This window comes from Monodon monoceros, unplaced genomic scaffold (genome assembly GCF_005190385.1).
Source record: "Monodon monoceros isolate NGI ecotype Baffin Bay Population unplaced genomic scaffold, NGI_Narwhal_1 Super_Scaffold_15, whole genome shotgun sequence".
NCBI lineage: Eukaryota > Metazoa > Chordata > Mammalia > Artiodactyla > Monodontidae > Monodon > Monodon monoceros.
The window spans coordinates 62,077,200-62,104,596 of record NW_021703771.1 but is presented as its reverse complement, the minus strand read 5'-3'; the positions used below and the strand labels follow the sequence as shown (position 1 = coordinate 62,104,596).

At 40.7% G+C, this 27,397-nt stretch overlaps 1 protein-coding gene across 5 annotated transcripts in view; it reads left to right on the top strand.

Moving 5' to 3' along the window:
• Positions 1-27,153, top strand: part of MAP3K5 (mitogen-activated protein kinase kinase kinase 5) — a 207,597-nt gene extending 180,444 nt beyond the window's left edge. For 3 of the 5 annotated variants that reach the window (XM_029223392.1, XM_029223389.1, XM_029223394.1), the window contains 7 exons: positions 4,389-4,574; positions 7,940-8,045; positions 18,197-18,464; positions 22,823-22,935; positions 23,934-24,046; positions 25,590-25,666; positions 26,378-27,153. In XM_029223392.1, coding sequence (XP_029079225.1) covers positions 4,389-4,574; positions 7,940-8,045; positions 18,197-18,464; positions 22,823-22,935; positions 23,934-24,046; positions 25,590-25,666; positions 26,378-26,438 — 924 coding nt within the window. In that variant the 3' untranslated portion in view covers positions 26,439-27,153. The remainder of the gene's footprint in view (positions 1-4,388; positions 4,575-7,939; positions 8,046-18,196; positions 18,465-22,822; positions 22,936-23,933; positions 24,047-25,589; positions 25,667-26,377) is intronic. The other 2 variants (XM_029223390.1, XM_029223393.1) reach the window with 1 other exon arrangement.
• Positions 27,154-27,397: the final 244 nt, after the last annotated feature.

Here is a 27,397-nt window from a genome sequence, read left to right as displayed (position 1 = left end):
GATGGAGCTGGAGGGATTGGGTCAAGTTTTAGTCTCAGTCTAGCAGTTTACCTGTTCTCAGCTTTTACTGGGATGTAAAGGGAGCCAGGCTCTTTCTCAGCTCTTGCTCTGTAGCCCCTGCTTGTCTTTGTCTCCAGAACCCCACTAAGTTTCTCTGCTGATTCCATCGCCTTAGGAATTCTGTAATGTTCACATCGTTAGATCCCGTAGGAGGAGCTGAAAGGCCATGTGTGTGTCATCAGGGTCTCTGGGTACAGGGAGAACTGAAATTTCCAGGTTCTGGGAAAACTCTGACTTGGGTCCTTAAGGGAAGCTGCCTCCAGCGAGCAGGGACTCTGAGGCCCAGAAGGGAGGTGCTCTGGGGTGAGGGGCAGCCAGGCCTCTGAGTTGGAGGTAGAATGAGTGCTGAGGATGCCGTGCAAGAGTCTGGAGAGGTGGAGGAGACAGAAGCAGTCTGGAACCTTTAGCTGTCACTCTTGCCTTTCTGTCTGTTTACTGTGGTCATTCAAGGACTGAGAATCGGATGGCATAAGATAAGAAGGGGAATCAAGTTTAGACGGAAGGAACAACTGGGCAGTAATTGGAGGTCATTCATTCAACAAATACTTATTGAGCATCTACTAGATGCCAGGCACTGTTCTATGTGCTGGGGACACTATAGTGAGCAAAATAGAAAAAACATCTGCATCCCACTGAAGCTGACGTTCTAGTGGAGGAAGAAAAGCAATAAAAACACAGTAAACATGTAGTTGAATATATAGTAACAAACATAGTTAAGTATATAGTTATATGTTGCTACATACTATGTGTGTTACATATATGTTTCTCTATATGGTAAATATATAGTAATTCTAGCAAACACTTTCTATGGGCCAGATATTGTTCTTAGTATTTCCTGTGTCTCTACTCACTTAATCCTCTTGACAGTAGTCCTACAGCACTAGTTTTGTTAGTATCCTCATTTTACAGATGAGGACACAGAGGCACAGAGTTGTTGAGTAACTCACCGAGGACATATAAGTGATGGAGTCGGGATTTGAACACAGGCAGCCTGGCTCCAGGGTCTGTGCCGTCAAGTACCACACTGCTCTCCCCACTGCTACACCAGAGGGTGACAAGTGCTGGGAGAAACATAAACCAGGGGAGGGGACAGGGCTTGGGTTGGGGGAGGGAATCACCAGCAGCCACTGTGGAATGAAGGCTTCTGTTTTAGGTCAGAAACACAGAACGCAGGGATTGCTTAAATCTCGTAATCATCCCCAATGAGTGTGCTTTTCTAATACAGAAAGTATCTGCTTGTTTGGGGGTTTTCTTTGTCTCCCTGCTGGACTGTAGATCCATCAGGGCAGGGACTGCCTTGGTTAGTGTCGTTGTCCCAGCCCTCAGCAAAGAACCTGGCAGGTTTCATGACCATGCTGAAATTCTTAAATTTGGAGTTGGTTAATCCTATTCAAGTGTTTGTGACTCCCTAGTTTTTTAAGCACGCTTGAATGTTCTCTATAAAAGGAGGAAGGGGAGCTTCCCTGGTGGCGCGCAGTGGTTGAGAGTCCGCCTGCCGATGCAGGGGACACGGGTTCATGCCCGGGTCTGGGAAGATCCCACATGCCGCGGAGCGGCTGGGCCCGTGAGCCATGGCCACTGAGCCTGCGCGTCTGGAGCCTGTGCTCCGCAACGGGAGAGGCCACAACAGTGAGAGGCCCGCGTACTGCAAAAAAAAAGGAGAAAGGAAAGAAAAACTTAAAAGCGACTGTCAGAGGGCATGCCTCAGTGCACCAATATGAAGTGACCAGTGGGGACCAGAAGTGATTCTGAGGTCAGAATCACTTAGTAAATCCAGAATCGTCAAGGGATAGACAGGGTGCTTCTGACTGTACTGCTGGGGACTCTATGAACCCTTTCCTGTGGCATCCCATGGTGATCTTGTGATAGAGCAGGTTCTGCCCCAAGGTTACTGCTGGTTCATCCAGCTGATTGGGGCAATAGAAGGTAATGATTAGGAGCTTGGGTTCAGCCTCAACTTGACTTTGAGGCCTGGTTCCACCACATAAAGGCTGTGTGATTTGAGCAAGTTATTTAACCTCTCTGAGGTGAATTTCCTAATCCATAAAATAGAAGAAACAATGGTATTCACCTCATAGGGTTGCTATGAGGAGTAACTAAGATCATGAATCATTGAGATAATGATAGAACGTATACCACAAATGTTAACTATTATTGTTATTATTATCATTATCAAGCAGGCTAATAACAGTTATCTAGTATCTTAAATTCTCTTCTACTACCAGATGGAAATAAGTCTTTTCATTGTATTAAATATTTCAAGTAATAGATACATCTTTACATTTAAGCCTACCCTTTAGAACAAGACTGAAAGGTAGATGTTGGTCAGGTCCTCAAAGCGGCCCATGAAAGCCCTTTCAATCTGTAACATCCTTCTGAAATCCACTCACCATTTTTAAGGAAGTTTAAGGGATAAAGAAGAGAGAGGCCCCTTTGCAGGAGAATCTGTGACGGTCCTCTGGGTGCTCAGGAAAGGCTCGCTGTCAGATGCTACTTTCTGATACTGAATCAGTCTCACCTGGTACCTAAGATGCTTGTTCATGAAGGCACGTTAATGAGTGTACACGGGGAGGCAGGAGTGAGAACAGAAATAACCATTAGGTACGTGATGAAATATCCCAGACAGAAGAACATTTCCCAGGGTAGACAGCATTCCTTTGTAGGGCAGTGGCATCAAAAACCAGAAGCAGCATGTTTTTCTGTTGTGAAAACAAAGCTAACGTCCAAAAAATGATTGCTATTTAAACGGCTGGCAAACACGTAACTGATTTTTCACTAAGATAAGCTTCCAATTTCTGAATAACTCACATCTCTCTTCTTGAACATATTTTCATGTTACTGTGATATTGCCTATGAATCTTTACTTTGGTTGTAATTTAGTTCGTGGTAAGAAAAGAAACAAAGTTTATAACTGTTCCCAGTCTGATTTTAAAATATTCCCTTAATGACAGTTTTCAAGCTTTTTAATATAATCTTTTCTCATCAAAACATAAACATGAGAGGGAGCTCCCAAATGAAAATATATTGAGAGAAAGAACTTGATGGGACATTTCTCTCCTATTTTAATAGACTCCTAGAAATTGTAATTTTCACAGCCCAGCTGAGGAATTTAATTTTAATGATGCAGTAACAAAATGTGCAATATGAGATAGAAATGAGCATAATAAAAATCCAGTTGTTCCTTAAAGTTAAATGAGGATAAATAGCATCCTACTATGTTTCCTTTAAGGAAGCAATGTTCCTTGCTCAAAGTAAAAAAAAAGGTTCAACTTGAGGGAGGGAATTTGTTTAAATATTGTATTTAATTTTTAATATGTGAAGTCATCCATTTGGTCCATTCTTATAGCTGATTGCCTTACCGGTGGGTAAGGAAAGGTTTCCCGGGTGGAGTCTGAAGCAAGCCCCTTTTGACTGCAAGGAATTGACATGCTTTAAGGGCAGTTGAAGGACTGGGGACATGTAGGCAGACACACGTAGCAATGAGGGAAGTGGCCTTTTCAGGTTAATTCCAACCACGGCGCCTAGCTGCGCCTCACACAGGCTGAAACTAGAGTGTGATTCCAAGGGCCTTCAAGCCCCAGGAGTCTGTACATCTCTCCTCTGGCTCGGTTGCTGTTGGCCCACTTGGTGTGCCATTGCTGTGTCCGTCCACTTCTCTCCCTACTGATCATCATTCTCTACTCAGTTGTTTCTGCTTCCTTCCTTCCTTATAACTGGATGTACTCTTGCCCCTATTTTATTATATATTTTTTAAGTTTTTTTGATGTGGACCATTTTTAAAGTCTTTATTGAATTTGTTACAATATTGCTTCTGTTTTATGTTTTGGTTTTTTGGCCATGAGGCATGTGGGATCTTAGCTCCCCGACCAGGGATTGAACCTGCACCCCTTGCATTGGAAGGCGAAGTCCTAACCACTGGACCACCAGGAAGTCCCATTGCCCCTATTTTATGACTTATCTCTCTGGGCAGACTTTGAGCCTGAGATCCTATGGCTGAATCTCTCTTTAGCTCCCAGTTAAAATTTCTGAGAGTGGGATCTTATGGCCCCAGCCTGTCCCTGTTTGGGCAGAGCTTTGTCTATCTGACTATAACATGACTGTTAGACAATGTATGGGGCAGGTGCCTTTCCTCCCAAAGTCTGATAATTTCTCTTTTTTTTTTGCCAGGGAAGGAGCCATATAGTTCAAATATGGTCTTTCCCCTTAGCAGGGGGGCATTTCTAAGCCCAGTTCTTCTTGGCAGCGGCTGTGGGATGGCAGACCCATGGCTGATACATCCAGCACAGATACATCTGATCGACAGACAGATTATTGGTTATTATTCACAGGGGGCCGAAGAGCCTAAACTAAAATGGGAGCACATCACAACCCTCGTCGCGAGCCTCGGAGAATTTGTGAGGTCCACTGACCGGAAGATCATAGCCACCACCCTGTCCAAGCTGAAGCTGGAGCTGGACTTTGACAGCCACGGCATTAGTCAAGTTCAGGTGGTGCTCTTCGGTTTTCAAGATGCTGTAAGTATGATATTTTGCCCATGTTTTCCCGCAGACTCCAGCCAAAATTAGTCAGAAAAATAGGATAAGAACATAAGTTTTTATCTTTTCTTTCTTTAATAATTTTGATCAATTCTGTTCTCTTTGGATCATAAATAAGTATGAGATGGTTGCCTGTCCATGTGCCTCAAAGCACCAGATTTGTTGTTTGGCGTGTAATCTTGTATCTCCCCAGATTAGATACACATAAAATTGAACACCATGGAAAATAACAAAACTCACAAACATCTCCCATGGCTGCACTTTGTTCTTATCAAATCATGTAGTCAGTCACTATTTATTTTGATGATTTTAGCAACAGAGCACACTTTAGTCCTGCACTTTCTAATTCTATATGAGACATGCCATCTAGTGGTCATTGAGAAAAATGTAACCGTACAGACAGGAATGATCGGTAATTTTTTTCCGCCCTGCTGTGGTTTCCATACAGAACATTTTAAACATACTTGTTTAATAAATATTCACTATTTCCTAGCCAGCAATATACTTCAGAGCACAAGGCATCACTGGATGAAAATTAATTCTCAGGATCTGGTGAGAGATCGCTGAGGCTTCCTCTCTCTCATATTGAGTTGCTACGCAACACAAACTTGAAGCCAGTTTTCCAGAAGCCTGATTCAAACCATATGCGATATTCTTGAATGAGACTTGTTTGTGGAACTGTGTACCAAAAAAAGCCTGAGGTCCTTCCCGGAAGGCCCTTACGAGGTGTGGGAGACTGAAATAAGAGAGTTCTTAAGTGGCAGGGGGGGCGGATGGTGGTGGGATGAATGGGGAGATTGGGATTGACATGTATACACTAATATGTATAAAACAGATAACTAATAAGAACCTGCTGTATAAAAAATAAATAAAATAAAATTCAAAAAAAAGAGAGAGAGAGAGAGTTCTTGACAGTGCCTGTCGTGTGAATAGGGAAGCACTGTGCATAATTTTATTTAAATTCCCCAAACTGACTCACTCCTAATGTGTTTATTGCTCCTACATAGGCGATGTCTTGACAGTTGCATTTGGTGCATCAAATGATCCCTGATTTAAAACCAAATTGTAATCCTTCAGTGGCCACTTGTGCTCTCAGGAGCTCTGTGTTAGCCGCTCAGTCTTGTGCTGTACTGTGGGCAGGGCAACGCTCCTGGCTCGATTGGGGTCATGGAAAATGAGAGCAAAGCCTATCACTAATATTAAATGCTAAAGGCACACTCACTCTGTAACTAGCGAGCCCCAGCCATCTGCAAACCAAATGAAATAATTTAGTGACTTTGTACTTGCCTACACATTTGGCTTCCAGCCTAGAGACTGGAAGGCAAATAGGCGAGTGGAATTCAGATTGAGAGTGGGTAAGTTGTAATCCTGGGCCACAGGCCAGGTCTCCCTCTCTCTCTCTCTCTCTCTCTCTCTCTCTCTCTCTCACACACACACACACACACACACACACACACACATACCCCGTTCTTGCTCACTCACTGTCCAGGATGGGAATGAATCCAAAGAATGCGCCGGATATAATATACTGTTTAATGAAGGGCTATGAGAAGCTGGTCGTGGTGATAAAGGACCCCTCTTCCATTTACTATTTGTGACCCTCGAGAGAAATATTCTTAGTTACTAAATGTTATACCCGCATTTGTCAAATAAACAGGCAAGTCCTTTATGAAAGTACCAGGACAAAATCAGTCTGAAAGGACTTCCTAGAACAGGTGGGAACCTTGCAATGGTTCGCTTCCTTAGGAGCAACTATTCTGAGGAATTCCTCAGACAGACTGCCGTCTAAACTGGGGGATTTTGATGAAGATGGACCAAGGGCAGGAATGAGCAACTGGAGCTCCAGCTTTTGGTGTGAGATTACAGCTAGGTCCCCTTCTCCCCAGCGTCTTCTTAGATCTCGAGTCAGAGCCCTGTTGGGAAAATAGCCTCTTTTCTTAGATGCCCGTGTCAACCAGAAATTAGTGGAGTTAACTCAAATTTTAGATAAGCCTCTCTTAGCCTTATGATAAAAGTTATTTTTAAAAAGGTAATGTGGTGACTTCCCTGGTGGTCCAGCAGTTAAGACTCCGTACTCCCAATGCAGGGGGCTCGGGTTTGATCCCTGGTCAGGGAACTAGATCCCACGTGCATGCCACAACTAAGAACCCACATGCCGCAACTAAAGATCCCACATGTTGCAACTAAAGATCCCAGTGCAGCCAAATAAATAAATATTTTTATAAATAAATAAAAATTAAAAGGTAACATGCACGGCTTATACATACAATGGAATATTATTCATCCTTATAAAGGAAGGAAGTTCTGACATATTACACTAAGTGAAATAAGCCAGACACAAAAATACTGTATGATTTCACTTATGTGAGATACCTTCAATAGTCAGATTCATAGACAGGAAGTGGAATGGTGGTTGTCAGGGGCTGGGTGGAGAGGGCAAGGGGAAATTGTTGTTTAATGGGTGTAGAGTTTCAGTTTTGCAAGGTGAAAAGAGTTCTGGAGATGGAAGGTGGTGATGCTTGCACAACAATGTGAATGTACTTAAGCCATTGAACTATATACATTTAACAATGGTTAAGATGGTAAATTTTATGTTATGTGTATTTTACCATAATTTTTAAAAAGAAAAAGAAAGGTAATGCATATATCTACTTCAGTGTCTACTTAAATATGTGAAATATTACTAGTCACTAAAAAAAGATAGCCTGACAACAAAGGTTTTTAATGTGAACAGCTTTTCTGGAAGAGTTTGGCAGATTATTCCCCCGTTTAAAAAGGTAAAGCAATTATACTCCAGTAAAGATGTTAAAAAAATAAGATATACGGAAGCGTGGGAAGGAAAACAAGGTGTGCACTGTGGTGCATCTGTAGGTAGCATGTATGTGCTCATATTCCCCCTTTACTGGTGTTTCCAAGTCACCAGGGTACGCTGCAGCACTTGGTTGTGTTAAACAGCAGTTATAACGTTTAAGAATAGCAATTACTTTTATTTAAATCCCCTTGGACTCTTTTTTTCCTCCTTTACCGCTTCCTCCATCCAATCTGCTGACATCGTGAAAGGCGGAAGCTACAGGTTCTGAGTCCCAAAGAGGCAACATTCCCATTTAACCCGATTGCCTTTCATTTAAATGGTGTATCTCACTTGCTTACATGAGGGTCACCAGACCTCATTTTGAAGTGGCAATTTTGCATTTGTTTTCCGCTGATAAAGAAATTATCCACCATTCAAGGTAAAGAGACCTTTTAGTTATTTTTGTTGATGGAATGTCGTCCGGATGTGTGCATCAGCTAGGTTATTTGCGATTAAACATTAAAGTAGACCAAACGTCACTCTCTTCCCCCAGGTCAATAAAGTTCTTCGGAACCATAATATCAAGCCACACTGGATGTTTGCCTTAGACAGTATCATCCGAAAGGCGGTGCAGACAGCCATTACCATTCTGGTTCCAGGTCAGAAATACTTAATTACTTGGTAAATATTTAGTGTTTGATATTTTCAATTACTGTTCATTATCATTTATGGTGTCTCCTCACTGTTTTTAAGACCAGGTTAACCTTTTTTTTTTTAATCTTTCAATGCCACCAAATAATATTTATCTAGTGCATATAGTCTGAGCAATGGTACACCCAGCAAAACGTTTACTATGAATGAGGAAGACTTGCTTCCTTGTCTTTAAAGAGCATAGTTGGATATGAAGACAAAGAGAAAACTATACAGGTGACCCAAATACATATGCATTTCAATATACAGATATCTGTGCCCACAAAACATATTCCCATGTCATCCTTTACCAATGGTTCCCACACCTGCCAGTGCATTGAGTGATGTAATGAACTGTGTGATGTAAGGAGCTCTTTAAATTACAGCTTTCAGAGCTTCGTCCCAGACTGGGTGAGAATCTGCTGGGGATACAGCCCAGGAACCTGATTTTCATCCAGCTTCCAGGTCATTTTGATACACAACCAGGTTTAGAAATCACTGGGCTAGACAGGTCCCAGCTGTGTTTGCAGTGAGATACAAAAGGGGTAGTGTTCATGAAACCAGGTTTTATGGAGTAAGGGAGAGATGTATTCATATTCTAAGACAATCTTCCAAAGTGTTTTTTTTTTTTTTCGGTACGCGGGCCTCTCACTGTTGTGGCCTCTCCCGTTGCGGAGCACAGGCTCCACAGCCATGGCTCACGGGCCTAGCCGCTCCGCAGCATGTGGGATCTTCCCGGACCGGGGCACGAACCCGTGTCCCCTGCATCGGCAGGCGGACTCTCAACCACTGCGCCACCAGGGAAGCCCCCAAAGTGTTTTGATAGTGTACCCATTAATAAAAATTTTAAGCAGAGCTCTTCCACCGTACGTGTGTGTGTGTGTGTGTATGTGTGTGTGTGTGTGTGTGTGCTGTGTGGATATGGATAGAGAAATAGATTGATTTAGATATACGAATTAGAAACATGTTCTATTGTACTAATTTTACATGTATTATAAAGTGTTCTAAAATAGAAATCTAAAAATATAAGTATGAAACATTTTAAATTTTATGTTATTTATAAATGGTACCACAAACTTTTAAGTTATCATCAACTCTTCTGAGTTGTGGAATTCCCCCTCTTCTCTCAGAATACCTTGTTTGGTTTGAGAGTGAGGAATTAACTTCTTTCTTTCTTATGAAAGGAAGGAATGGAAGAAGTTTTAACGTCCCTGAACATGCTCTTCCTCTAAAGAGCGCACCTGCACCCCTCGTCCCTCCTGCCACCTACCTTTGCATTCTTGTACCTTACAGCATGCCTCTGCAGAGTCCTGACCAACCCCGAAGTCTACAGTAGGCTCCGCATCACTCTCTCTCCCTGGAAATGGTTTTTCCTCATTGGCGACACTTGAATCAATCAGAAACTCCTTTTATTTTCTTGTCTAATAGCTGTTTCCCTCATCAGAGGGTCTGTTTTATTTTCTTCTGTGCTAAGCACACTGTCCATCATGGTGCCTGGAAAGTAATAGACTCCTGATAAATATTGGTTGAAACAATAAGTAAATGAGTTTCACCTGGTTATAACAAATTAGTGTGAAAATATTTGCAGAACTTCGAAAAAAATCCTAGAGAGCCTTTGAAATGCATGACTAGCGGTTGGATGTGAACCTGAGGAATCTAAAGCTGATGGAAACCTACTGTAATGCTCTAAGGAAGTCAGCACATACTTATGTTTAGATGGTTGATCACTGGAATAAGCTTGGATGTGGGAAATGTACCAAAGAGGGGTTATAAACCCAAAAGATACAAGAGGTGAGAGAGATTAGGTGTGTATCAGTAAAAGCGATAGGTATAAGCCATGAGTTATATCCAGTAGTAGCCTAAATTAAGAATGCTCAAATGAGGAGAGGAGAGAGGGATTATACTTTGAAATAATTTAACTAGCATATAAATAAACTGTTAATCTAATTTTTGTTAAAAAAAATCCTTTTAAAATGGATTACCTAAATGCAATGAATTGTATCCTGGAATAGGAAGAAGAACATCAGTGAAAAACTGGCATAATTTGAAAGTAGTCAGTAGTTTAGTTAATACAGTTGGTACTGTACTGATGTTAATTTCTTAGTTTTGACAGAGGTACCATAGTTACATAAGATGTACTGGGGGGACTGGGTGGAAGGTATACGGGAGTTCTCTGTATAATCTTTGCAGTGTTTCTGTAAATCTAAAATTCTTCCAAAATATAAAGTTTATAAAGCACACTGATTATCACACTGTAGGTGAAACACTGTTAAGTTTAGAGAGAGTGACAGGGACAGTGCAGCGAGGCATGTCTCCTCGCATGGGTGTCCCTGTGATGGGCACTGCTTTAACCCAGCCATGTGCAGAGCAAGGCACGTTCTTTATGCAAAGGATTTGCTAAGGAAAGTTATTTGTCCTTCCACTGTGAATTGGCTTCTTTGAGGCCGCTAGGGGTCTCTGATGACAACTGAAATGACTGTTTGGAAGCATTTTAAAAAGTGGACCAAAAAAAAAAGGAATTCCCTGGCAGTCCAGTGGTTAGGACTCCGCACTTCCACTGCAGCGGACACGGGTTCAATCCCTGGTCGGAGAACTAAGGTCCTGCAAGCCGTGTGGTGCAGCCAAAAAAATAGTAATAATTTTTAAAATAAAATAAGAAGTGGAAATTTTAGAGAATTACATTAAGAAAGTATTTTTTTATATTCCTCTCGGGATAGGGGAAGACAATGTACACTGTACACCAACATATAAATGATGAAATATATGAAGAAGAGGAATTGATTTCAAGCATTTGACAATTCCATCAAATTTCCAAATGTCCCTAAAGATTTTGTTATACAATTAAGATTCAAAGAAACACTAAAAATGTCTCTCTTTATAGTCCCCTGATAAAAATTCCTTTTAGATGACAAAATACTACAATTTACCTACCAAAATTTAAAAAACATGCTAAAGAAACCAACAAATTCAAAAGTATACCATCATCAATACATACATTTTCCTAGATGTGTTTGTTGAGAGAACCCAGATCTTGGTTTCTAAACACCATTCTCTAATAAAAGGAATCAGAGCTCCTTGGAGAAATGGTTGATTTCCAGGCCTAGGGCAGGGGAAATACAAGATGAACTTGGAACATACTGTGATGGCAGAAAGTAATGAAGTGCCCCCAAGGGATGGAAGCTTATTCAAAGGACACTGGAGACAGCTTGAAGGAGTTCCCCAAAGTCTAAGCCAGAACAAATTAAGCAAAAATTAAAATAAAAGAATAATAGTGTTGGATTATAGCCCATAGAATAAATTAAACATCCATGAGTCCATACTGATATAAGTAATTAAATAAATAACTATATGGAGGAGAAGGGCCGGCTCTTTTTTTTTTTTTTTTTTTTTTTTTTTTTGCGGTACGCGGGCCTCTCACAGTTGTGGCCTCTCCCGTTGCGGAGCACAGGCTCCGGACGCGCAGGCTCAGCGGCCATGGCTCACGGGCCCAGCCGCTCTGCGGCATGTGGGATCTTCCCGGACCGGGGCACGAACCCGTGTCCCCTGCATCGGCAGGCGGACCCTCAACCACTGCGCCACCCGGGAAGCCCACCAGCTCTTTTTTTTTAGTAGAATTCCAATTAATAAATGTAGAAGGAATGAGGGAAATAGAAAATCACCATTAGGCAAACATCACAGTAGTAATTATTGCAAAAGCAAGAACAATCAATGGCTGTCAAGATCAGTAGATAAAAGTGCGCTGAGAAACAGGATATTTGAATGGTCTTGGGGGATCTCCCCACGAGATATCTACTAATTACAAAGAGAAAACAGTGACACCCCCTTTATCAAAAGATCAAGGTAAGCATCACTCGTAATAAGACACATCAGCATTATGTACCTCTTGATATGATGCACTGAGAAGGGCACAACACCACATTTGTGGTATTCTTGTCAAAAGTGCAGAGCCACAACCTCATCATGACAAGACATAAGTGAATAAAAATGAGACACAGTACAAAAAAAACCGACCAGTACTCCTCAAGACTAAGGAGGTCATGGGGGATAAAGAAATACTAGGGTTAGGACTTCCCTGGTGGCCCAGTGATTAAGAATCCGCCTGCCGATGCAGGGGACACGGGTTCGAGCCCTGGTCCGGGAAGATCCCACATGCCGTGGGGCAACTAAGTCCATGCGCCACAACTACTGAGCCTGGGCTCTGGAGCCCCCGTGCCACAGCTACTGAAGCCTGTGCACCTAGAGCCCGTGCTCTGCAGCAGGAGAAGCCACTGCACTGAGAAGCCCGCGCACCACGATGAAGAGTAGCCCCGCTCGCCGAAACTAGAGAAAGCCTGCACACAGCAACGAAGACCCAATGCAGCCAAAAATAAATAAATAAATTTATTAAAAAGAAAAAAATGCTAGGGTACTGTCACAGATTGGCAGAGACTAAGAAACATGACAACTAATGCATTGTGGGATCCCCGATCAGAAAAAGAACATTCTTGGGAAAACCAGTGCAATTCAAATAAGGTCTATAGATTAGTTAATACTATTGTATCCAAGTTAACTTCCTGGTTTTGTTAATAGTGCCAAAGTTGCGTAAGATGTTAAGTTTAGGGCAAGCTGCTAAAGGATATACAGGAACTCTCTGTACTGTGTTTGCAACTTTTCTGTTATCCTAAAACTATTTCACAATGAAAAGTAAAAAATAAAGTGTTCAATCTTCTTTCTTCTGAAAAAGAGCTCACAGAACAGAGAGTACAGTGCAAGCCCCTTAAGAGTTTTTTTTTCTCAGGCTGTTTTCCCACTTGTCATCAAGGATCAGCCTGTGGATTACTGGCAACGTTAAGTATCTGTTGTTACTCCTCAAGTACAGTCTGGCTGTGGGTGACCAGATGGAGAAATGCTGAGCGTGAGATCGTGTTGGCAGTGCTAAGGTAGAGAGAATCGACAGTGTAGGCACACTTCTCGTAGAAACTCTAATTGTTTAAACTGTGAGAGCACTTGGTATTACTACCAGTTGTGAAGCTGAATCAGTCGTGCCCCATGTAGACATTAATGTAAAATGACCAGCACTGTAAACTATATGCAGTGCTTGATGCAAGGATCATACGTCGTTCTGACAAGTATTGTGATCCTAATAGGCATCAGAAATACCTTGTGTTAAAGAAGCTTGGTCTAGGGCTTCCCTGGTGGCGCAGTGGTTGAGAGTCCGCCTGCCGATGCAGGGGACACGGGTTCGTGCCCCGGTCCGGGAGGATCCCACATGCCGCGGAGCGGCTGGGCCCGTGAGCCATGGCCACTGAGCCTGCGCATCCAGAGCCTGTGCTCCGCAACAGGAGAGGCCACAACAGTGAGAGGCCCGCGTACCGCAAAAAAAAAAAAAAAGAAGCTTGGTCTAGTTATTTTCCTCTGGGGAATTAACCAGTTGGGGTGGAGTGGGAGGGTAGGGAGGTGGGAATAATATCGTTGTTTCATCCTGTCTTGCTGTTTTGGAAACATGCACCCACTCTAATTTCCCACACATGGGCTTAAATGCCATCCACTCATTCCAGGGTCCCCTGGGTCCCTGCCTTTCTCCTGACACTTGGCTGACACATGCTATCTTTGTACATGCTTTTATGACTCTTCTGTATATTTGCCCTAGTTCTCCTTTAGGTTCTTATCTCTTTGAGGACAAAGACCAGATGCTCTGTCTCATTTGCATGTTTTACAATGTCTATTCGATGATGTGTCCTCAGGGAGCCACCATTGAAAGACCAAAATAACAAAGTATTGCATTCACTTACAATTTTTTTTTAAATAAATTTATTTATTTATTTATTTGGCTGCATTGGGTCTTCGTTGCTGTGCGCGTGCTTTCTCTTGTTGTGGCGAGCAGGGACTACTCTTCATTGCGGTGTGTGGGCTTCTCATTGCGGTGGCTTCTCTTGGTGCAGAGCACGGGCTCTAGGTGCACAGGCTTCAGTACTTGTGGCACACGGGCTCAGTAGTTGTGGCTTGCAGGCTCTAGAGCCCAGGCTCAGTAGTTGTGGCACACAGGCTTAGTTGCCTGTGGCATGTGGGATCTTCCCAGACCAGGAATTGAACCCGTGTCCCTTGCATTGGCAGGCGGATTCTTAACCACTGCACCACAAGAAAAGTCCCTACAATTTTCTACTTTTTTCTAATTACTGAGAAAAATTTTTAGTCACTTGCACATAAGTAAAATGATAATATATGATAATTTAAAGTGTACAGAGTTAGGGGAATGTAAGGGAACATTTAAATGTAATAATAAATATCAGAAATTTTCCTTCCCCCAAAGTGAGATTATATTCAGCAGGACAATAAAACTTTTAAATTGTTTTTAAAATTTCAGTTTAGAGACCATGAGAAAAAATTCAGAAAATTTAAAAGGCCTACTCTTGCTCCAATTTAATATAGAATTGAACTCTCTTAAATTATTTTTAAAGTAAGATTTTTTTCACTGTTTTGTTCCCTTATAAATGCAAATAATCCTAGTAGGATAACTTCCACTCTGCCAACATTTTTTGAGAGACTAATATGTCTTAGCACCTATACCAGGTGCCAGGCTTACGAAACTTAAACACCTGATTTTGAGTCACACCTACTATAGATGATCTAGGAAATAGAATTTTGGAAGGAGAAAGGAGATAATGCAAAAAAAAAAAAAAAAGCAGTGTAGAGGTGGAGCTTGGTTAACCTTAAGAGATAAAGGGTGAGGATGTGGAGAAATTAGAACCTTTGTGCACTATTGGTGAGGCTGTAAAATGCTGCAGCCACTATGGAAAACAGTATAGTGGCTCCTCAAGAAATTAAAAATAGAACTACCATGAGCCTCCCTGGTGGTGCAGTGGTTGAGAGTCCGCCTGCCGATGCAGGGGACACGGGTTCGTGCCCTGGTCCGGGAGGATCCCACATGCCGCGGAGCGGCTGGGCCCGTGAGCCATGGCCGCTGAGCCTGCACGTCCGGAGCCTGTGCTCCACAACGGGAGAGGCTGCAACAGTGAGAGGCCCGCGTACTGCAAAAAAAAAAAAAAAAAAAAAATAGAACTACCATATGTTCCAGCAATTCCTCTTCTGGGTATATATTCAGAAGAATTGAAAGCAGTATCTCAAAGAGATATTTGCACACCCAAGTCCATAGCAGCTTTATTCACAATAGCCAAGAGGTAGAAGCAACACAAGTGTCCAATGATAGATGAATGGATAAACAAAATGTAGTATATTCATACAATGGAATATTATTCAGCCTTGAAAAGGAAGGAGATTCTGACACATGTTACAATATGGATAAACCTTAAAGACGTATGCTAAGTGAAATAAGCCAGTAACAAAAAGGCAAATGCTGCATGATTCCACTTTCACGAGGTGTCAATAGCAGTCAAATTCATAGACACAGAAAGTAGAATGGTGGTTGCCGAGGACAGGAGAGAGGGGAGAATGCAGAATTGTTGAATGAGTATCGAGTTTCAGTTTTGCAAGATGACGAAGTTCTGGAGATTAGTTGAAAAATAATGTTAACATACTTAACACTACTAAACTGTACCCTTAGAAATGGTTAAAATGGCACATTTTATGTCATGCATTGTTTCACCATGATAAAAAAAAAAATTGAAAATAAACACAGATTGGTAAAGGAAGTCAGGGCTACATAAACCTGGCCCTAAAAAGGGCACTCTGCTTTTGTTATGAGCAAAAGATGAGTTCTTGTTTAGATCGTTGAATTTGAAGTGCTTCCTGCACAGGAATATTTAGAGGTATTGGATGTAACAGAATCAGGCTAGATTGTCATCCACACATCACATGTACTTACTCTCATAGATTTTAATGAGCTCATCCATGGAGAGTTAAGTAGAAACATAAAACTGAAGAATGGAATTCAGGTTCCAGCTTTTAAGGGACAGGTAGTAGACAAAAAGGCTCTGACGAAGAGAAGATTTAAAGGAGAATACCATACACAGGTCAGTAAAGCAAAGAAAGAAAAGTTACCTGGAGGATTTGGCCATGGGTAGGCCCTTTGGTTGCCATACGGCTATATTGGAGTGGTGGGAGGGGTCTTGCATCCCTCCCACTTAAGAGCCCTCCCCCAGCACAGGGGCTCTTAACCTGTGGTTCACAGACGCTCGGAACAGGCTGCAGGGAGTCAGTGAGCCCTCAGGAAATCCAGGGAAAATGCTGTATGAATGTGCTTCTCTTCTGGGGAGAATCTCCATTGGCTTTCATCAGATTCTCGGTGGGTTCTGTGATCTAATGAAAGTTCCAGGTGCCCCACAATGAGACATCACCTCAGACCTGTCGGAATGGCTGTCATTAAAAAGAACACAAATATTAAAAAAAAAAAAAAAAATTAAAAAAAAAAAGGGCTTCCCTGGTGGCGCAGTGGTTGAGAATCTGCCTGTCAATGCAGGGGACACGGGTTCGAGCCCTGGTCTGGGAAGATCCCACATGCCGAGGAGCAACTAGGCCCGTGAGCCACAACTACTGAGCCTGCGCATCTGGAGCTTGTGCTCCGCAACAAGAGAGGCCATTACAGTGAGAGGTCCGTGCACCGCGATGAAAAGCGGCCCCCGCTCGCCGCAACTAGAGAAAGCCCACGCACAGAAACGAAGACCCAACACAGCCAAAAATAAATAAATTTTTAAAAAATTAGAAAAGAACACAAATAACAAATGTTGGCGAGGAGGTGGAGAAAAGGGAACCCTCCTACACTGTTGGTGGCAATGTAAATGGGTGCAGCCACTGTGGAGAACAGTATGGAGGTTTCTCAAAAAACTAAAAACAGACCTACCATATGACCCAGTAATTCCACTCCTGGGGATATATCCAAAAGAAACAAAAGCAGTAATTTGAAAAGATACACGTATCCCAATGTTCATAGCAACGTTATTTACAACTGCCAAGGTGTCAACAGATGAATGGCTAAAGAAGATGTGTGTGTGTGTGTGTGTGTGTGTGTGTGTGTGTGTGTATAATACTACTCAGCCACACAAAAGAATGAAAATTTGCCCTTTGCAGCAACATGGATGGACTTGGAGGGCATTATGCTAAGTGAAATAAGTCAGACAGAGAAAGACAAATACAAACTTTCCACAAATATTATTATCACTTATATGTGGAATCTAAAAAAGACAACAAACTAGTGAATGAAACAAAAAAGAAGCAGACTCACTGATACAGAGAACAAACAAGTGTTTACCAGTGGGGAGAGGGAAGGGGGGAGGGGCAATGCGAGGGTAGAGGGAAAATAAGGGTTATTATGGGATTATATAAAATCATGTGTGTGAAACTTTTGAAAGTTGTAAAAGACTATAGAATTTAAAGAATCTTTCATTCAAAAAAAAAAAAGTTCCATGTGTCATAGCATATGGAACCAAGACCCAGTATTTCTGCTACCCTGATTTCACTTAAATTATGAATGTAATTCCTTTTGGGGGGCCATTTTGAGAACCTAATCCCAATTTAATAGTTTTTCCCATGGGAAGGTATCACCCCAGTTCTGAAGTGACATGCAGATGAACTCGTGTCATACAGTGTTTTTAAGCTGGAGACTTGTAACTTTTACACTTTAGATTTCAATGGTTAGTCAACAGGTTAGGGTAGGGCACACACCAAAAATTAACCCAATAGTCAAAAGTAGATAGTCTTCTAGAATGAATATAAGCATTGTGCGGCATTTTCAGTACACGCCCCCCCCTTACATTTTGAATGTTACAAGCAAAAAGCATTCTGTGTTCTTACTTTTGTTTATACAATCTCTCTATATCTCAATTTCCTCATTTCTAAGTGAGTTAATAGTTGCCAGATATTATATAATTGAAAATACGAATTTTAATTGTGTAAACAAATTTTTATATTCTTAACAGGTTTTTATATAATTGCTTTCTGATTTTAACATATTTCCCACGTACCTTATGCGCAGCGTGGAAGTTTCTCTTCTGTTTGAGTTAGATCATTCTGAGTTTATACATCTTGTGAATTTTGCAAATTCACTGGAAAAACAAATCTGAAGTAATGTGCAGAAATCCGTCATCACTTCTGGAAAAGCAGTTGGGAATACATCTCTTACTGATAGCAGGGGAGATGACATTCATGTCTTAAGAAATTAAAGCAATCATTCTTATTTCATTAACAGTGTTGTTGATCATATGCTTAACAGAACTGAGGCCACATTTTAGCCTCGCATCTGAGAGTGATACCGCCGATCAAGAAGACTTGGATGCAGAAGATGACCATGAAGAACAGCCTTCAAATCAAACTGTCCGAAGACCTCATGTGGTCCTTGAAGATGCTGTGGCCACCTCAGGGGTGAGCACACTCAGTTCTACTGTATCCCACGACTCCCAGAGTGCTCACCGATCGCTGAATGTACAGCTTGGAAGGATGAAAATAGAAACAAATAGGTAAGTCCTATTCTGACATGGGTGGGTTCTTTTTTCTTACTTTTATATAAGTGCATGTGTTTGGGGTCTACTTTAAAGATTGGTCTGCAGAATATACAAAATATTATTCCTTTATCCCATTCATATAAACTTGATTTAATGCTTTATTCATTAAAATGAGAGATTTATTAGTCTCTTTAGTCAAATACGTTTTCTGCTTCTACCAGTTCAGTCCTTCAGCAGCTCTTCTTTGATCACTGCTTTATCTCCAAGTGCACTGAGATTTTCAGAGTAACTTGGTTGTAACCTCATAGACTCTCTGGGATGCAGACTCAGAGCAGCGTGTACCATCCAACAGATAGCTGAGAGACAGGTAGAGAGTTTGTGTTCTTGAGAGCCTGTGATTTGGAATATCAGGTTCTTTCAGAAGAGGAAGAGCTCTGTTCTGGAGGAGATAAAATTAATGGTTCAAAAGCTTTTCATTTTAAAACTTTGAAAGGATGATCTGTTGACCACATTTGTGACTCTGCTTTATTTTTAATATGCTGTGTCATATCTGGAGTTTAATTTTTCTTTGAGAATTTGATAACACAGAACCCACATGATCAGGTTATTAAATGAACAGTAAATATTTCCTGTTCTTCACAGATGTTGGCACAGTTCAAGGTCTGTATCTTTATGATTTATAGCTTCCTGTGCTGGTTACAGTTGACATGTGGGCAACTGACTTTATGACTTTGGGTTTTGACAGGGAAAACTTTTTTTTTTTGGAGTGAATCAATAAATGTGGTTCAAATATTTAGCAACCTTAGTTGAAAATCCAAGTTGTTCACCGGGGAGATAAAACCATTTTATTTTTAGTCATAAGTTCAGGTTTTTGATAAGCTTGAATACCAAGCTTGTATGAGTAGTACAAACCTCATCCTATATTTAGAAACATGAATTTTAGTTGCATGATTAAGTAAATCCATACATATCTTCTCTGATTTACATACAGAAATCTTTCTGAATAAAGGGAAAGTGGCTTTCTGACTTCCTTATCCCAGTCTTGTTCTCTGAAACCCAGCTCTTTACTTCGCATCTCTGTTGCTTAGTGGAAAAGAACGGGAGCCTTTTCTAAGACGTCATCGAAATCTTCCTGCTCTTCTCAAGTAATAGTCCCATTAGGACGCTCCATCCATTATAGTAGCCGTCGACTTCAGTCACTTCTCTTCAGTTTACTGTCTGTCGCTCAGTCCTGGAGTTGTTTTTTCATACCCTTCTCTGATCCTCGGAGGAGGAAAGTGCACTCATAACTATTTGGGTCCTGCCACCCAACCCTGCCCTGCCCATGCCGTCCAGACAGTAGAGCTACTTTATTTACCAGTGAGCTGGTGCATTTGCTCCTCTGGCCCCTGAACCTTCCGTCTATGTATCCTGGCTTATGTCACTAGAATGTGTCTCTCCTGAGTGCAGTCTTTTCCTTCTCTCCTCAGTCCATTTGCGTTACCCTGACTTACACCCCGTCCCCGCCATCTGTCCACCATGCTCGATCCATCTGTAGTCCCTGAGGGCTGCCTTTCTCCGGCTGCTTTCTTCAGGTCTTCACATCTCTTTTCTGAGGGTCTTAAGCTAGCTGAGGGCCTGCTTCCCACGTCTGCCCGCAAGACTGACCACATTTCTTTACTACATTAGTATGTTGTTAACAGTTCTTACAAGGGCCCACTCATTTGTTTTTTCTCTGTGTATTTATACATGTATCTGTGAAATCTATATGGTTGTTGGCCTCCTTTTTCTTTTTCTAGTAGGATCTCCCACAGCTCCATCACCCCCAGAAAAGTGAGACCAGGTACAACATTCACTTCACTTAGGATTTAAAGAAAGGGCAGCTGCTTCTGTCCAAGTGCTGATCAGGGGCTGGTCATGTCTATATTGGTCCTTGTAGCTTTCAGTGGAATATTCCTTGCTATACATATATAGATGTACATATATTGCAAAGTAAATTGAGGAAATGTTAGTGTGATTTTAGGAAAGCTTGTAAACCCTCGGGCTAGAAATCTTAAGCTTATATTTAGGATAATCACTGATAAAGATACGTCACGTTTATCCAGCTCTTGATGATTGGATTATCGATAATACTAAATGGCAGAAAATAACAAAATAGCTTTAGAATGTATGCTTTACTTAAAGTATATGCTTACAGAAAACGTTCTGACAATAATTTGCTTCACACAAGGAGTCGGGACAGTACGGCAGAGGTAGTTAAAATCAAACTCAGGAGGAGCTGACTGGTTATCTCATTTCCCTTCCCTGCAATTCTGGAATTACCCATCAACCCAGCTCCCCACCCACACCCATCTGAGTTAAAAAATTGATCTCATGGCTGATCCTTGGCAAACGTCTCTGGAACAGAGAGGCAGTCACTTGCCTTGGTTTCAAAGGATTTCCCTACTAACTGAAGACAAAGTAAAAATAAAACTGATGGACTGGATGGATATGCCCTTAAAATAAATCATTTTGAGAGCTGGATTTGGGACAAATGAGGTGGCCTGTCAATGCTTTGCTTCCAATATTACGTTCTGGCTTTTAAGATAAACAGGAAATATATAGTCTAGGTAAACATGGGTTAAATTCTAGAAAATTTCACTTGTGTTCTTTGAGAAAAACAATAAGAATATGCTGTCACTATTCCATACACGTAAATTAGAAAGAAAGACAAAAATATATACCAGACCAAAAAGTTGCCAACTTAAAAAAATTCGTAATGAGCTTGCTATCCATTTCTTTGAATATCGTTCGCATTAGAGTAGATAAAAGTCTCCCCTAATCCTCTGCTTCCCTCTTGCTTTCAGTGCCCACTGCTTAATCCGCCCAATTGTGCACTGTTTGCTCTGCAGTTGTGCAACTGTCTTTAAACACACTCTCTTCCTGGAACCACTTTCTGTCTGCCTCTCATTGTGTTTTCCTTTTGTCTCACCTCTGCTACCTACTCTACTGTGACCCTTTCTCGTACCTAATGGCCTCACGTGTCTCTGTTGTGTGGAAAAGGGGTGGAGCCTGGGGGTCAGGGAAAAAAACCCTATTAAGCCCTGGATGGCCTCTTTTCCGGGGCCTGAGGCGGCAGCAGGGAACAAAACAGCCCTTCTTAAAGGCCAGGCACTGTGCTTGGCACTTTACCTATACTGTCTCATTTAGTGCTCACAGCAATCCTTTCAGGAAGTTCTACTTTTCCTTTTGACAAATGAGAAAACTGAAGCCCAGAGGCGTTAAGTCATTTGTCAAGGTTAACACAGGAAGTGGGTGGCTGAACCAGGATACAAGGCCCAGGGCTGCCTTCTGTCGGGCTGGGCTGTCTTCAGACCATGTCAGCTGAAGCAGAAACAAACTTTTGGAATGGAATCTGGCCCTGAGTTAAATCTGTCACTACTCAGAAAGTAAAATAAATACAGCTTGCTAAGAGCTATAGGGCATGCAACAATGTACCTTGATGATCTTATAAATAATTATGTATCTTAAATTGTTATAATTCTGAATCCAAGTTACTTGAAGATGGTTTTCTAAAAAATCAGAACATCTCTCTTCACAACCTGGAATGTTCTCCCAGAAAACTGTGTTGAGAATGGTGAGTGGGTTACCACTTGGCTCTCAGTTGTATAGTGAACCTTTCATGGGTAAGAACTATGTGTAATAATATTTCTCCTTGTTTCTTTGGAGAATGCATCAGATGCCAACTGGGAACCGAATGTACCAGGAACACAGCTATCCTTTTACCCACTTCACTGCTCCCCTTAGAAGGAGAGAAATAACAGTAACAACCACAACAACCCAAGCAACCACCATTAACATTTATTGAGGATTTATTATATGCCAGGTACTATAGGTGGCCTCACCTATAGTTACTTCTCAAATTTTCATAGTTTAAAAAAAGTGACTACCTTTCTGCTTTGCATTGCCTATTGTATTACCCATATTGACACACTGTTTTTGATGAGGGGCCACACATGTAAAATATAGGTCTGTTAATATCATATATAAACTTTTTTGCCATTTATGGTCATAAAAAGAAAGAGAACAACATCCCTGAAGATTTTGGCAGACAACTAGGGGTGGAAGTTTTAAATTCTTGTCTGGAAACACACCTTCTAGAGCTTCGCTGCTCAACCTGGGGGTCTGTGGACCAGCAACATGAGTATCAGCTGGGAGCTCATTAGAAATGCAGAAGCTCAGAGGTCCCTCTCCTAACGCTCCCCAGCCCCAGGCTACTGGATCAGAATCTGCATTTTAATACAATCCCAGGGGTGTCTGTGTTCATTACAGCGTGAGAAGCCCTTGCCTAGGAGATCACTCTGTGGCTGCTCTAGCTTTATTATCCTGTCAACCAATATAATTTCCTTCCGCAGATTACTGGAAGAATTGGTTCAGAAAGAGAAGGAATTACAAGCACTTCTTCATCAAGCTATTGAAGAAAAAGACCAAGAAATTAAGCACCTGAAGCTTAAGTCCCAACCAACAGGTGAATAGCAGAAAATTTTAAAGTAATACTGTTCAATCAGGCTGCCACAAAAAGCCAGGAAGCCAACAGGTAGCTTTATGTCATGGCTTAATCAGCATCTGTCACTTGTCCCACAACTACAAGCGGGAGTTGCCTTAAAAAAAATCCAATTCTTAATTGTAGCAAAGCTGTCATTTCTTATAAGTGCAGTAAAAGTAAGACGATTCATGATCACCGTTTCCCGAGATTATGTATTATTGAAGTAGGGCTCTCCGTCTTTTTGTCCTTATTTCTTTTTAAGATTTCACAATGAAATTACTAGAATAAAATAATATTTTTTGTCATTTTGCATTTGTATTCTGTGTTTTCTAGTGTTCCCACCCCCCCCTTATAACTTGACAAGGCTTAAACAGAATCAAGATACAGTAATAAAAAGTCATAAGTTGGATACACCTTAAACTAATACAATGTTATATGTCAATTTTATCTCAATTTTTTAAAAAAGTCAGATGGAACTTTGACGAAATCTATTATGTGAGAAATTGGGTATGAAAGATAATCTTTAGACAATCTTATTTAGCCTGTTTAGGGGAAAATAAGGTTCATATTTTTTTTGTTCAGATGTATGGTCCTTCCATATTATTGCAAATAGTGGAAAAAGAGATTATTATAATTATATGGCGCTCTGCTAATCATGCTTATCTTTGTTGCATGAAAAACACACAGTACAATTTTGATGTACCATTTTATTCTACGAAGCTATAAAATTGATATGAAACTATAAGGTGGGAGTATCATTAATTATTGTCACTGACTCTCCATTTACTAGTATAGTAGGCAGTGTTAAGGAGTTTTATTTACATTGTCATGTAGACTACCAATCTCAATGGTTTCTATTAATTATACTCTGATAGAGAAAAATCTTTTAAAGTATCAATAAATGTTGACCAGGAGGGTCTCAGATGACCTCTGTTAGCTGAAGCTAAGAACGTCCTTCCCTCCTCTCCATGCTGTTCTAGATATTCCAGGGTTGCCTGTGTGTCACCTGAATTCTCCTGGCACAAATACTGAAGATTCCGAACTTACTGAATGGCTGCGAGAAAATGGAGCCGATGAAGACACTATAAGTCGGGTAAAGAAAACATTCTGTGGGACAAGCATTCTTTCACTTTGTTTCATAATGTTGAGTGCCTACTATGTGCTAGGCACAGGGGGTGCACTGGTGAGAAATGCAGACCCAACCCTGCCCTCACAGACCGGGGTAGGCAGATGATAATCAAACAACCCCACAGATACAAGTGTAATTATGTCCTGGTCAATTCTGTGAAGGAAAGGTTATCAAGTGTTACGAGACAGAGGGAGGGAGAAGCTGGGGAAGGTTTTCTGAGATGACCAGTGAGCCGAAGTCTAAAGGAGTATGTAGGAATACACTATCTGTGTGGATGTTCTGGGGTGGGGGGCAGATGAGAAGGGAAAACTATTTGCGGGTAGAGGTGCAGAATGTGCAGGGCAGGTGAAAGCTCTGTGGTCCAGAACTCCTAAGGATTTTTATGTTTTTGAGTTGAAAATAAAGAGTAGGAAAAAAAAAAAAAGAGTAGGAAAAATCAAGACAGAACTGAAAGAAAAAAGTTCTTCTGTTCCTGATTCTTTCTCTTGTGTGTTAACTTTTTAATTCTCTTGTGACATTCTTAGACTGCACTGGGCAGCAGTTACTCATTGCTACGTAATAAGCTAGACTAGTTAGTGAACTTATGGCAGAAACAGACACTTTCTGTATAAACTATATTATGTCTATAAGAACCTAATTCATCTCTGCTCCCTATAGGGAGCTTTTGTAGTCAGCATGAATAGCATTTCTTTATGTTTTAAGATTACATAATATGTATACACATATATACATAGTAAGAGGTTATATTTTTATTATTTTATAGAAAGAGCCTCAGTACACTATTACATTGATTTCAGTTTTATATTTAAATTTTTTAAACAACTAAGAATAAAGATGTATTTCTCTTGACTTGATAATTTATTGGACCACTAAATAAAATGTAGGGTCTCCTTAGAAATCTGCATAGCAAATTAAATAAATTTAAAGGACTCTCTTGCCTATGGGAAATAATGTATCCAATCAAGTTCATCAAAATATTTTTCCCTCTAACTTAGGTTCAAATCAAAATTAAGGAGTAGTAATTGATGATCCACTAAATCACTGCCCTTCTTAAAAGATTTAGAATTAAAAGCTTCACTTAAATTCAGGACTCTGATTTTGTAGTGAGTATTGGAAAGTACATTTTATCGGAAATTAAGTGTAAGCAACGCTTTTTATCCACTGGAGAAAAATAAAGCTACAAAGCAGTAAACCCTAAATAAAAACATTATCTTATAAGCAGCAGGTGTAATTACAAGCAAGTCTTATCTATTCATCAGAAGACCAACCAGAAATTCTGTGTTGCTTGTAATCTTCTTGCTCCTGGAAGGCATATGGATGTATTTCTTTGTAATTATTTTGTAATAGGGGGAACTTTTTTCTAATAATTCCAAAAGATTATGTCTTTCGTGGATTTCCTTTTAGGTTTTTTTTTCATTCTTGCCAATGTTTACGTTATGGATAGTTTGCGACTTACTGAAAGTACATAAAACATCTTACTTTTGTGCCTATTTTACTTTCTCCACAGTTTTTGGCCGAGGATTATTCACTAGCAGATGTTCTCTACTATGTTACACGTGACGATTTAAAATGCCTGAGACTAAGGTACCGCTTTTCTTTCTGTTCAGTCTCATCATGATGGAAAGAGCACTGGGCTGAGATCAAGAAGCCTGGGTCCCTTCCGTCCTGGGTCGCTACCTAGCTCTAACTAGCTCTACAGTCCTGGGTGAAGCTCTCCAGTTCTCAGCTGCTCTGAGAAACCTGAGTTAGTTGTAGCAGGCTATTATCGGGAGCTCTAATAAGCAATGTGTCTATATCAGTAAATGCAGAGTCAGCTGGAAGACTTTTCTTGATAACACATCAGATTAAGAGCATACAGATATTCTAAAGCTGCCTTAAACAAATGCTCTAATTTGGTTCGTGATTGCATCATGCTTAATAGAAATAGCAGGATGAGATACTGATTTGCCATCCAAATACCTGCTATAATCTGATGGTTTCTTATAATAATTTGTTTTTTCCATCAGGCCCAGCACATACATAATGATTACTCTGACCCACCTCTAGAAAGACACATTTCAAAAGTGCAGAAAGTCTAAAATGACACTTTGGGCCCTGGTAGTCTGTGGGAGCGGAAAGGAAAGGCATGGAGGGATGAGGAGAAAATATATACAAAAAGAATACATAATGAGTGATAAGACTTTGGGATCTTCATGTTCTGATCAGAGCCACTGAAAGCTAAGAAGTCACTTTCATATTTCAAGGGCATTGTTTCAAATGAAGTGATTTCTTCACCATGTTCTTGTCTTTAAACAGGGGAGGGATGCTGTGTACACTGTGGAAAGCCATCACTGACTTTCGAGACAAACAGACTTGACTGTCGCTCAATTTGTTTCCAACTGTCCTTGGAGATTCTAAAAACGAATACAGACCTGATCTTCTAGGCGAGGGAGAATCGAAGGGAGAGGAGAAAGAAGCTGCACTTTAAATCCAGTATTTGTTTACTCGTGTTAAAAAAAACAAAACAGACAAAATACACTGAAATTTCCTAACTGCTTCTATTTCTATGATTCATAAGGACTCTCAAAATAATCCTAAACACTGCGATGTTTGGGATTATTTTAGTCTGAACATTTTTATGGAAATATTGTTAATTCAGCGGCTGTAGCACTTCAGCCAAATGTTTATTTCACACGAAACAGATAGAACATTTCATGCGATTGTGCATCACTGGAACAAAACCAAAATGTGACCGTAACTTTTTAGGCTTATGTGTGTTTGTAATATGCCCTAATAATTGGAGTAGAAATGCGTGATTTTGATTATTGTATAAAGTTTATGGGGTTTTTTTTAAGTGTGCAGAATCTGAGAGCAATGGTTTTTACTTACCTGTATTAATTGTAATATTGACTATATTTTGTAACTTAAGTTTCCGGTCTAGAGTACATTTGTTTGAGTCATTTATGTACTACTGAACTGTACCAGTTGCACCTGCCTGAATCCTAGTAACGTTAGCTTGTTCTAAAGCTACCCCTTGTGTCATATTTACTCTAAAAAGTAAAAAGACTCTCGACGTACTGTTTTGATAAATTCTAAAGAATTCGTATTTTGTTTTGGCAATCTAGATAATTACTGTGTCGAAATTCTAACCATTTCTTCATCTCTAATGTTAAATAGAATCTGTCTTCCCTTCAAGTAGTCAAAGAACAACTGACGTCCAAGTTATTCCTCAGGGCTACAGAGTGGTAAGAGAGAGAACGTGGAAAAACAGAATAAAAGAAAGTCAGTGTCTTTTTCTCAAGGCCCCAAGTTACCATGGATGACTATTGTGTACCT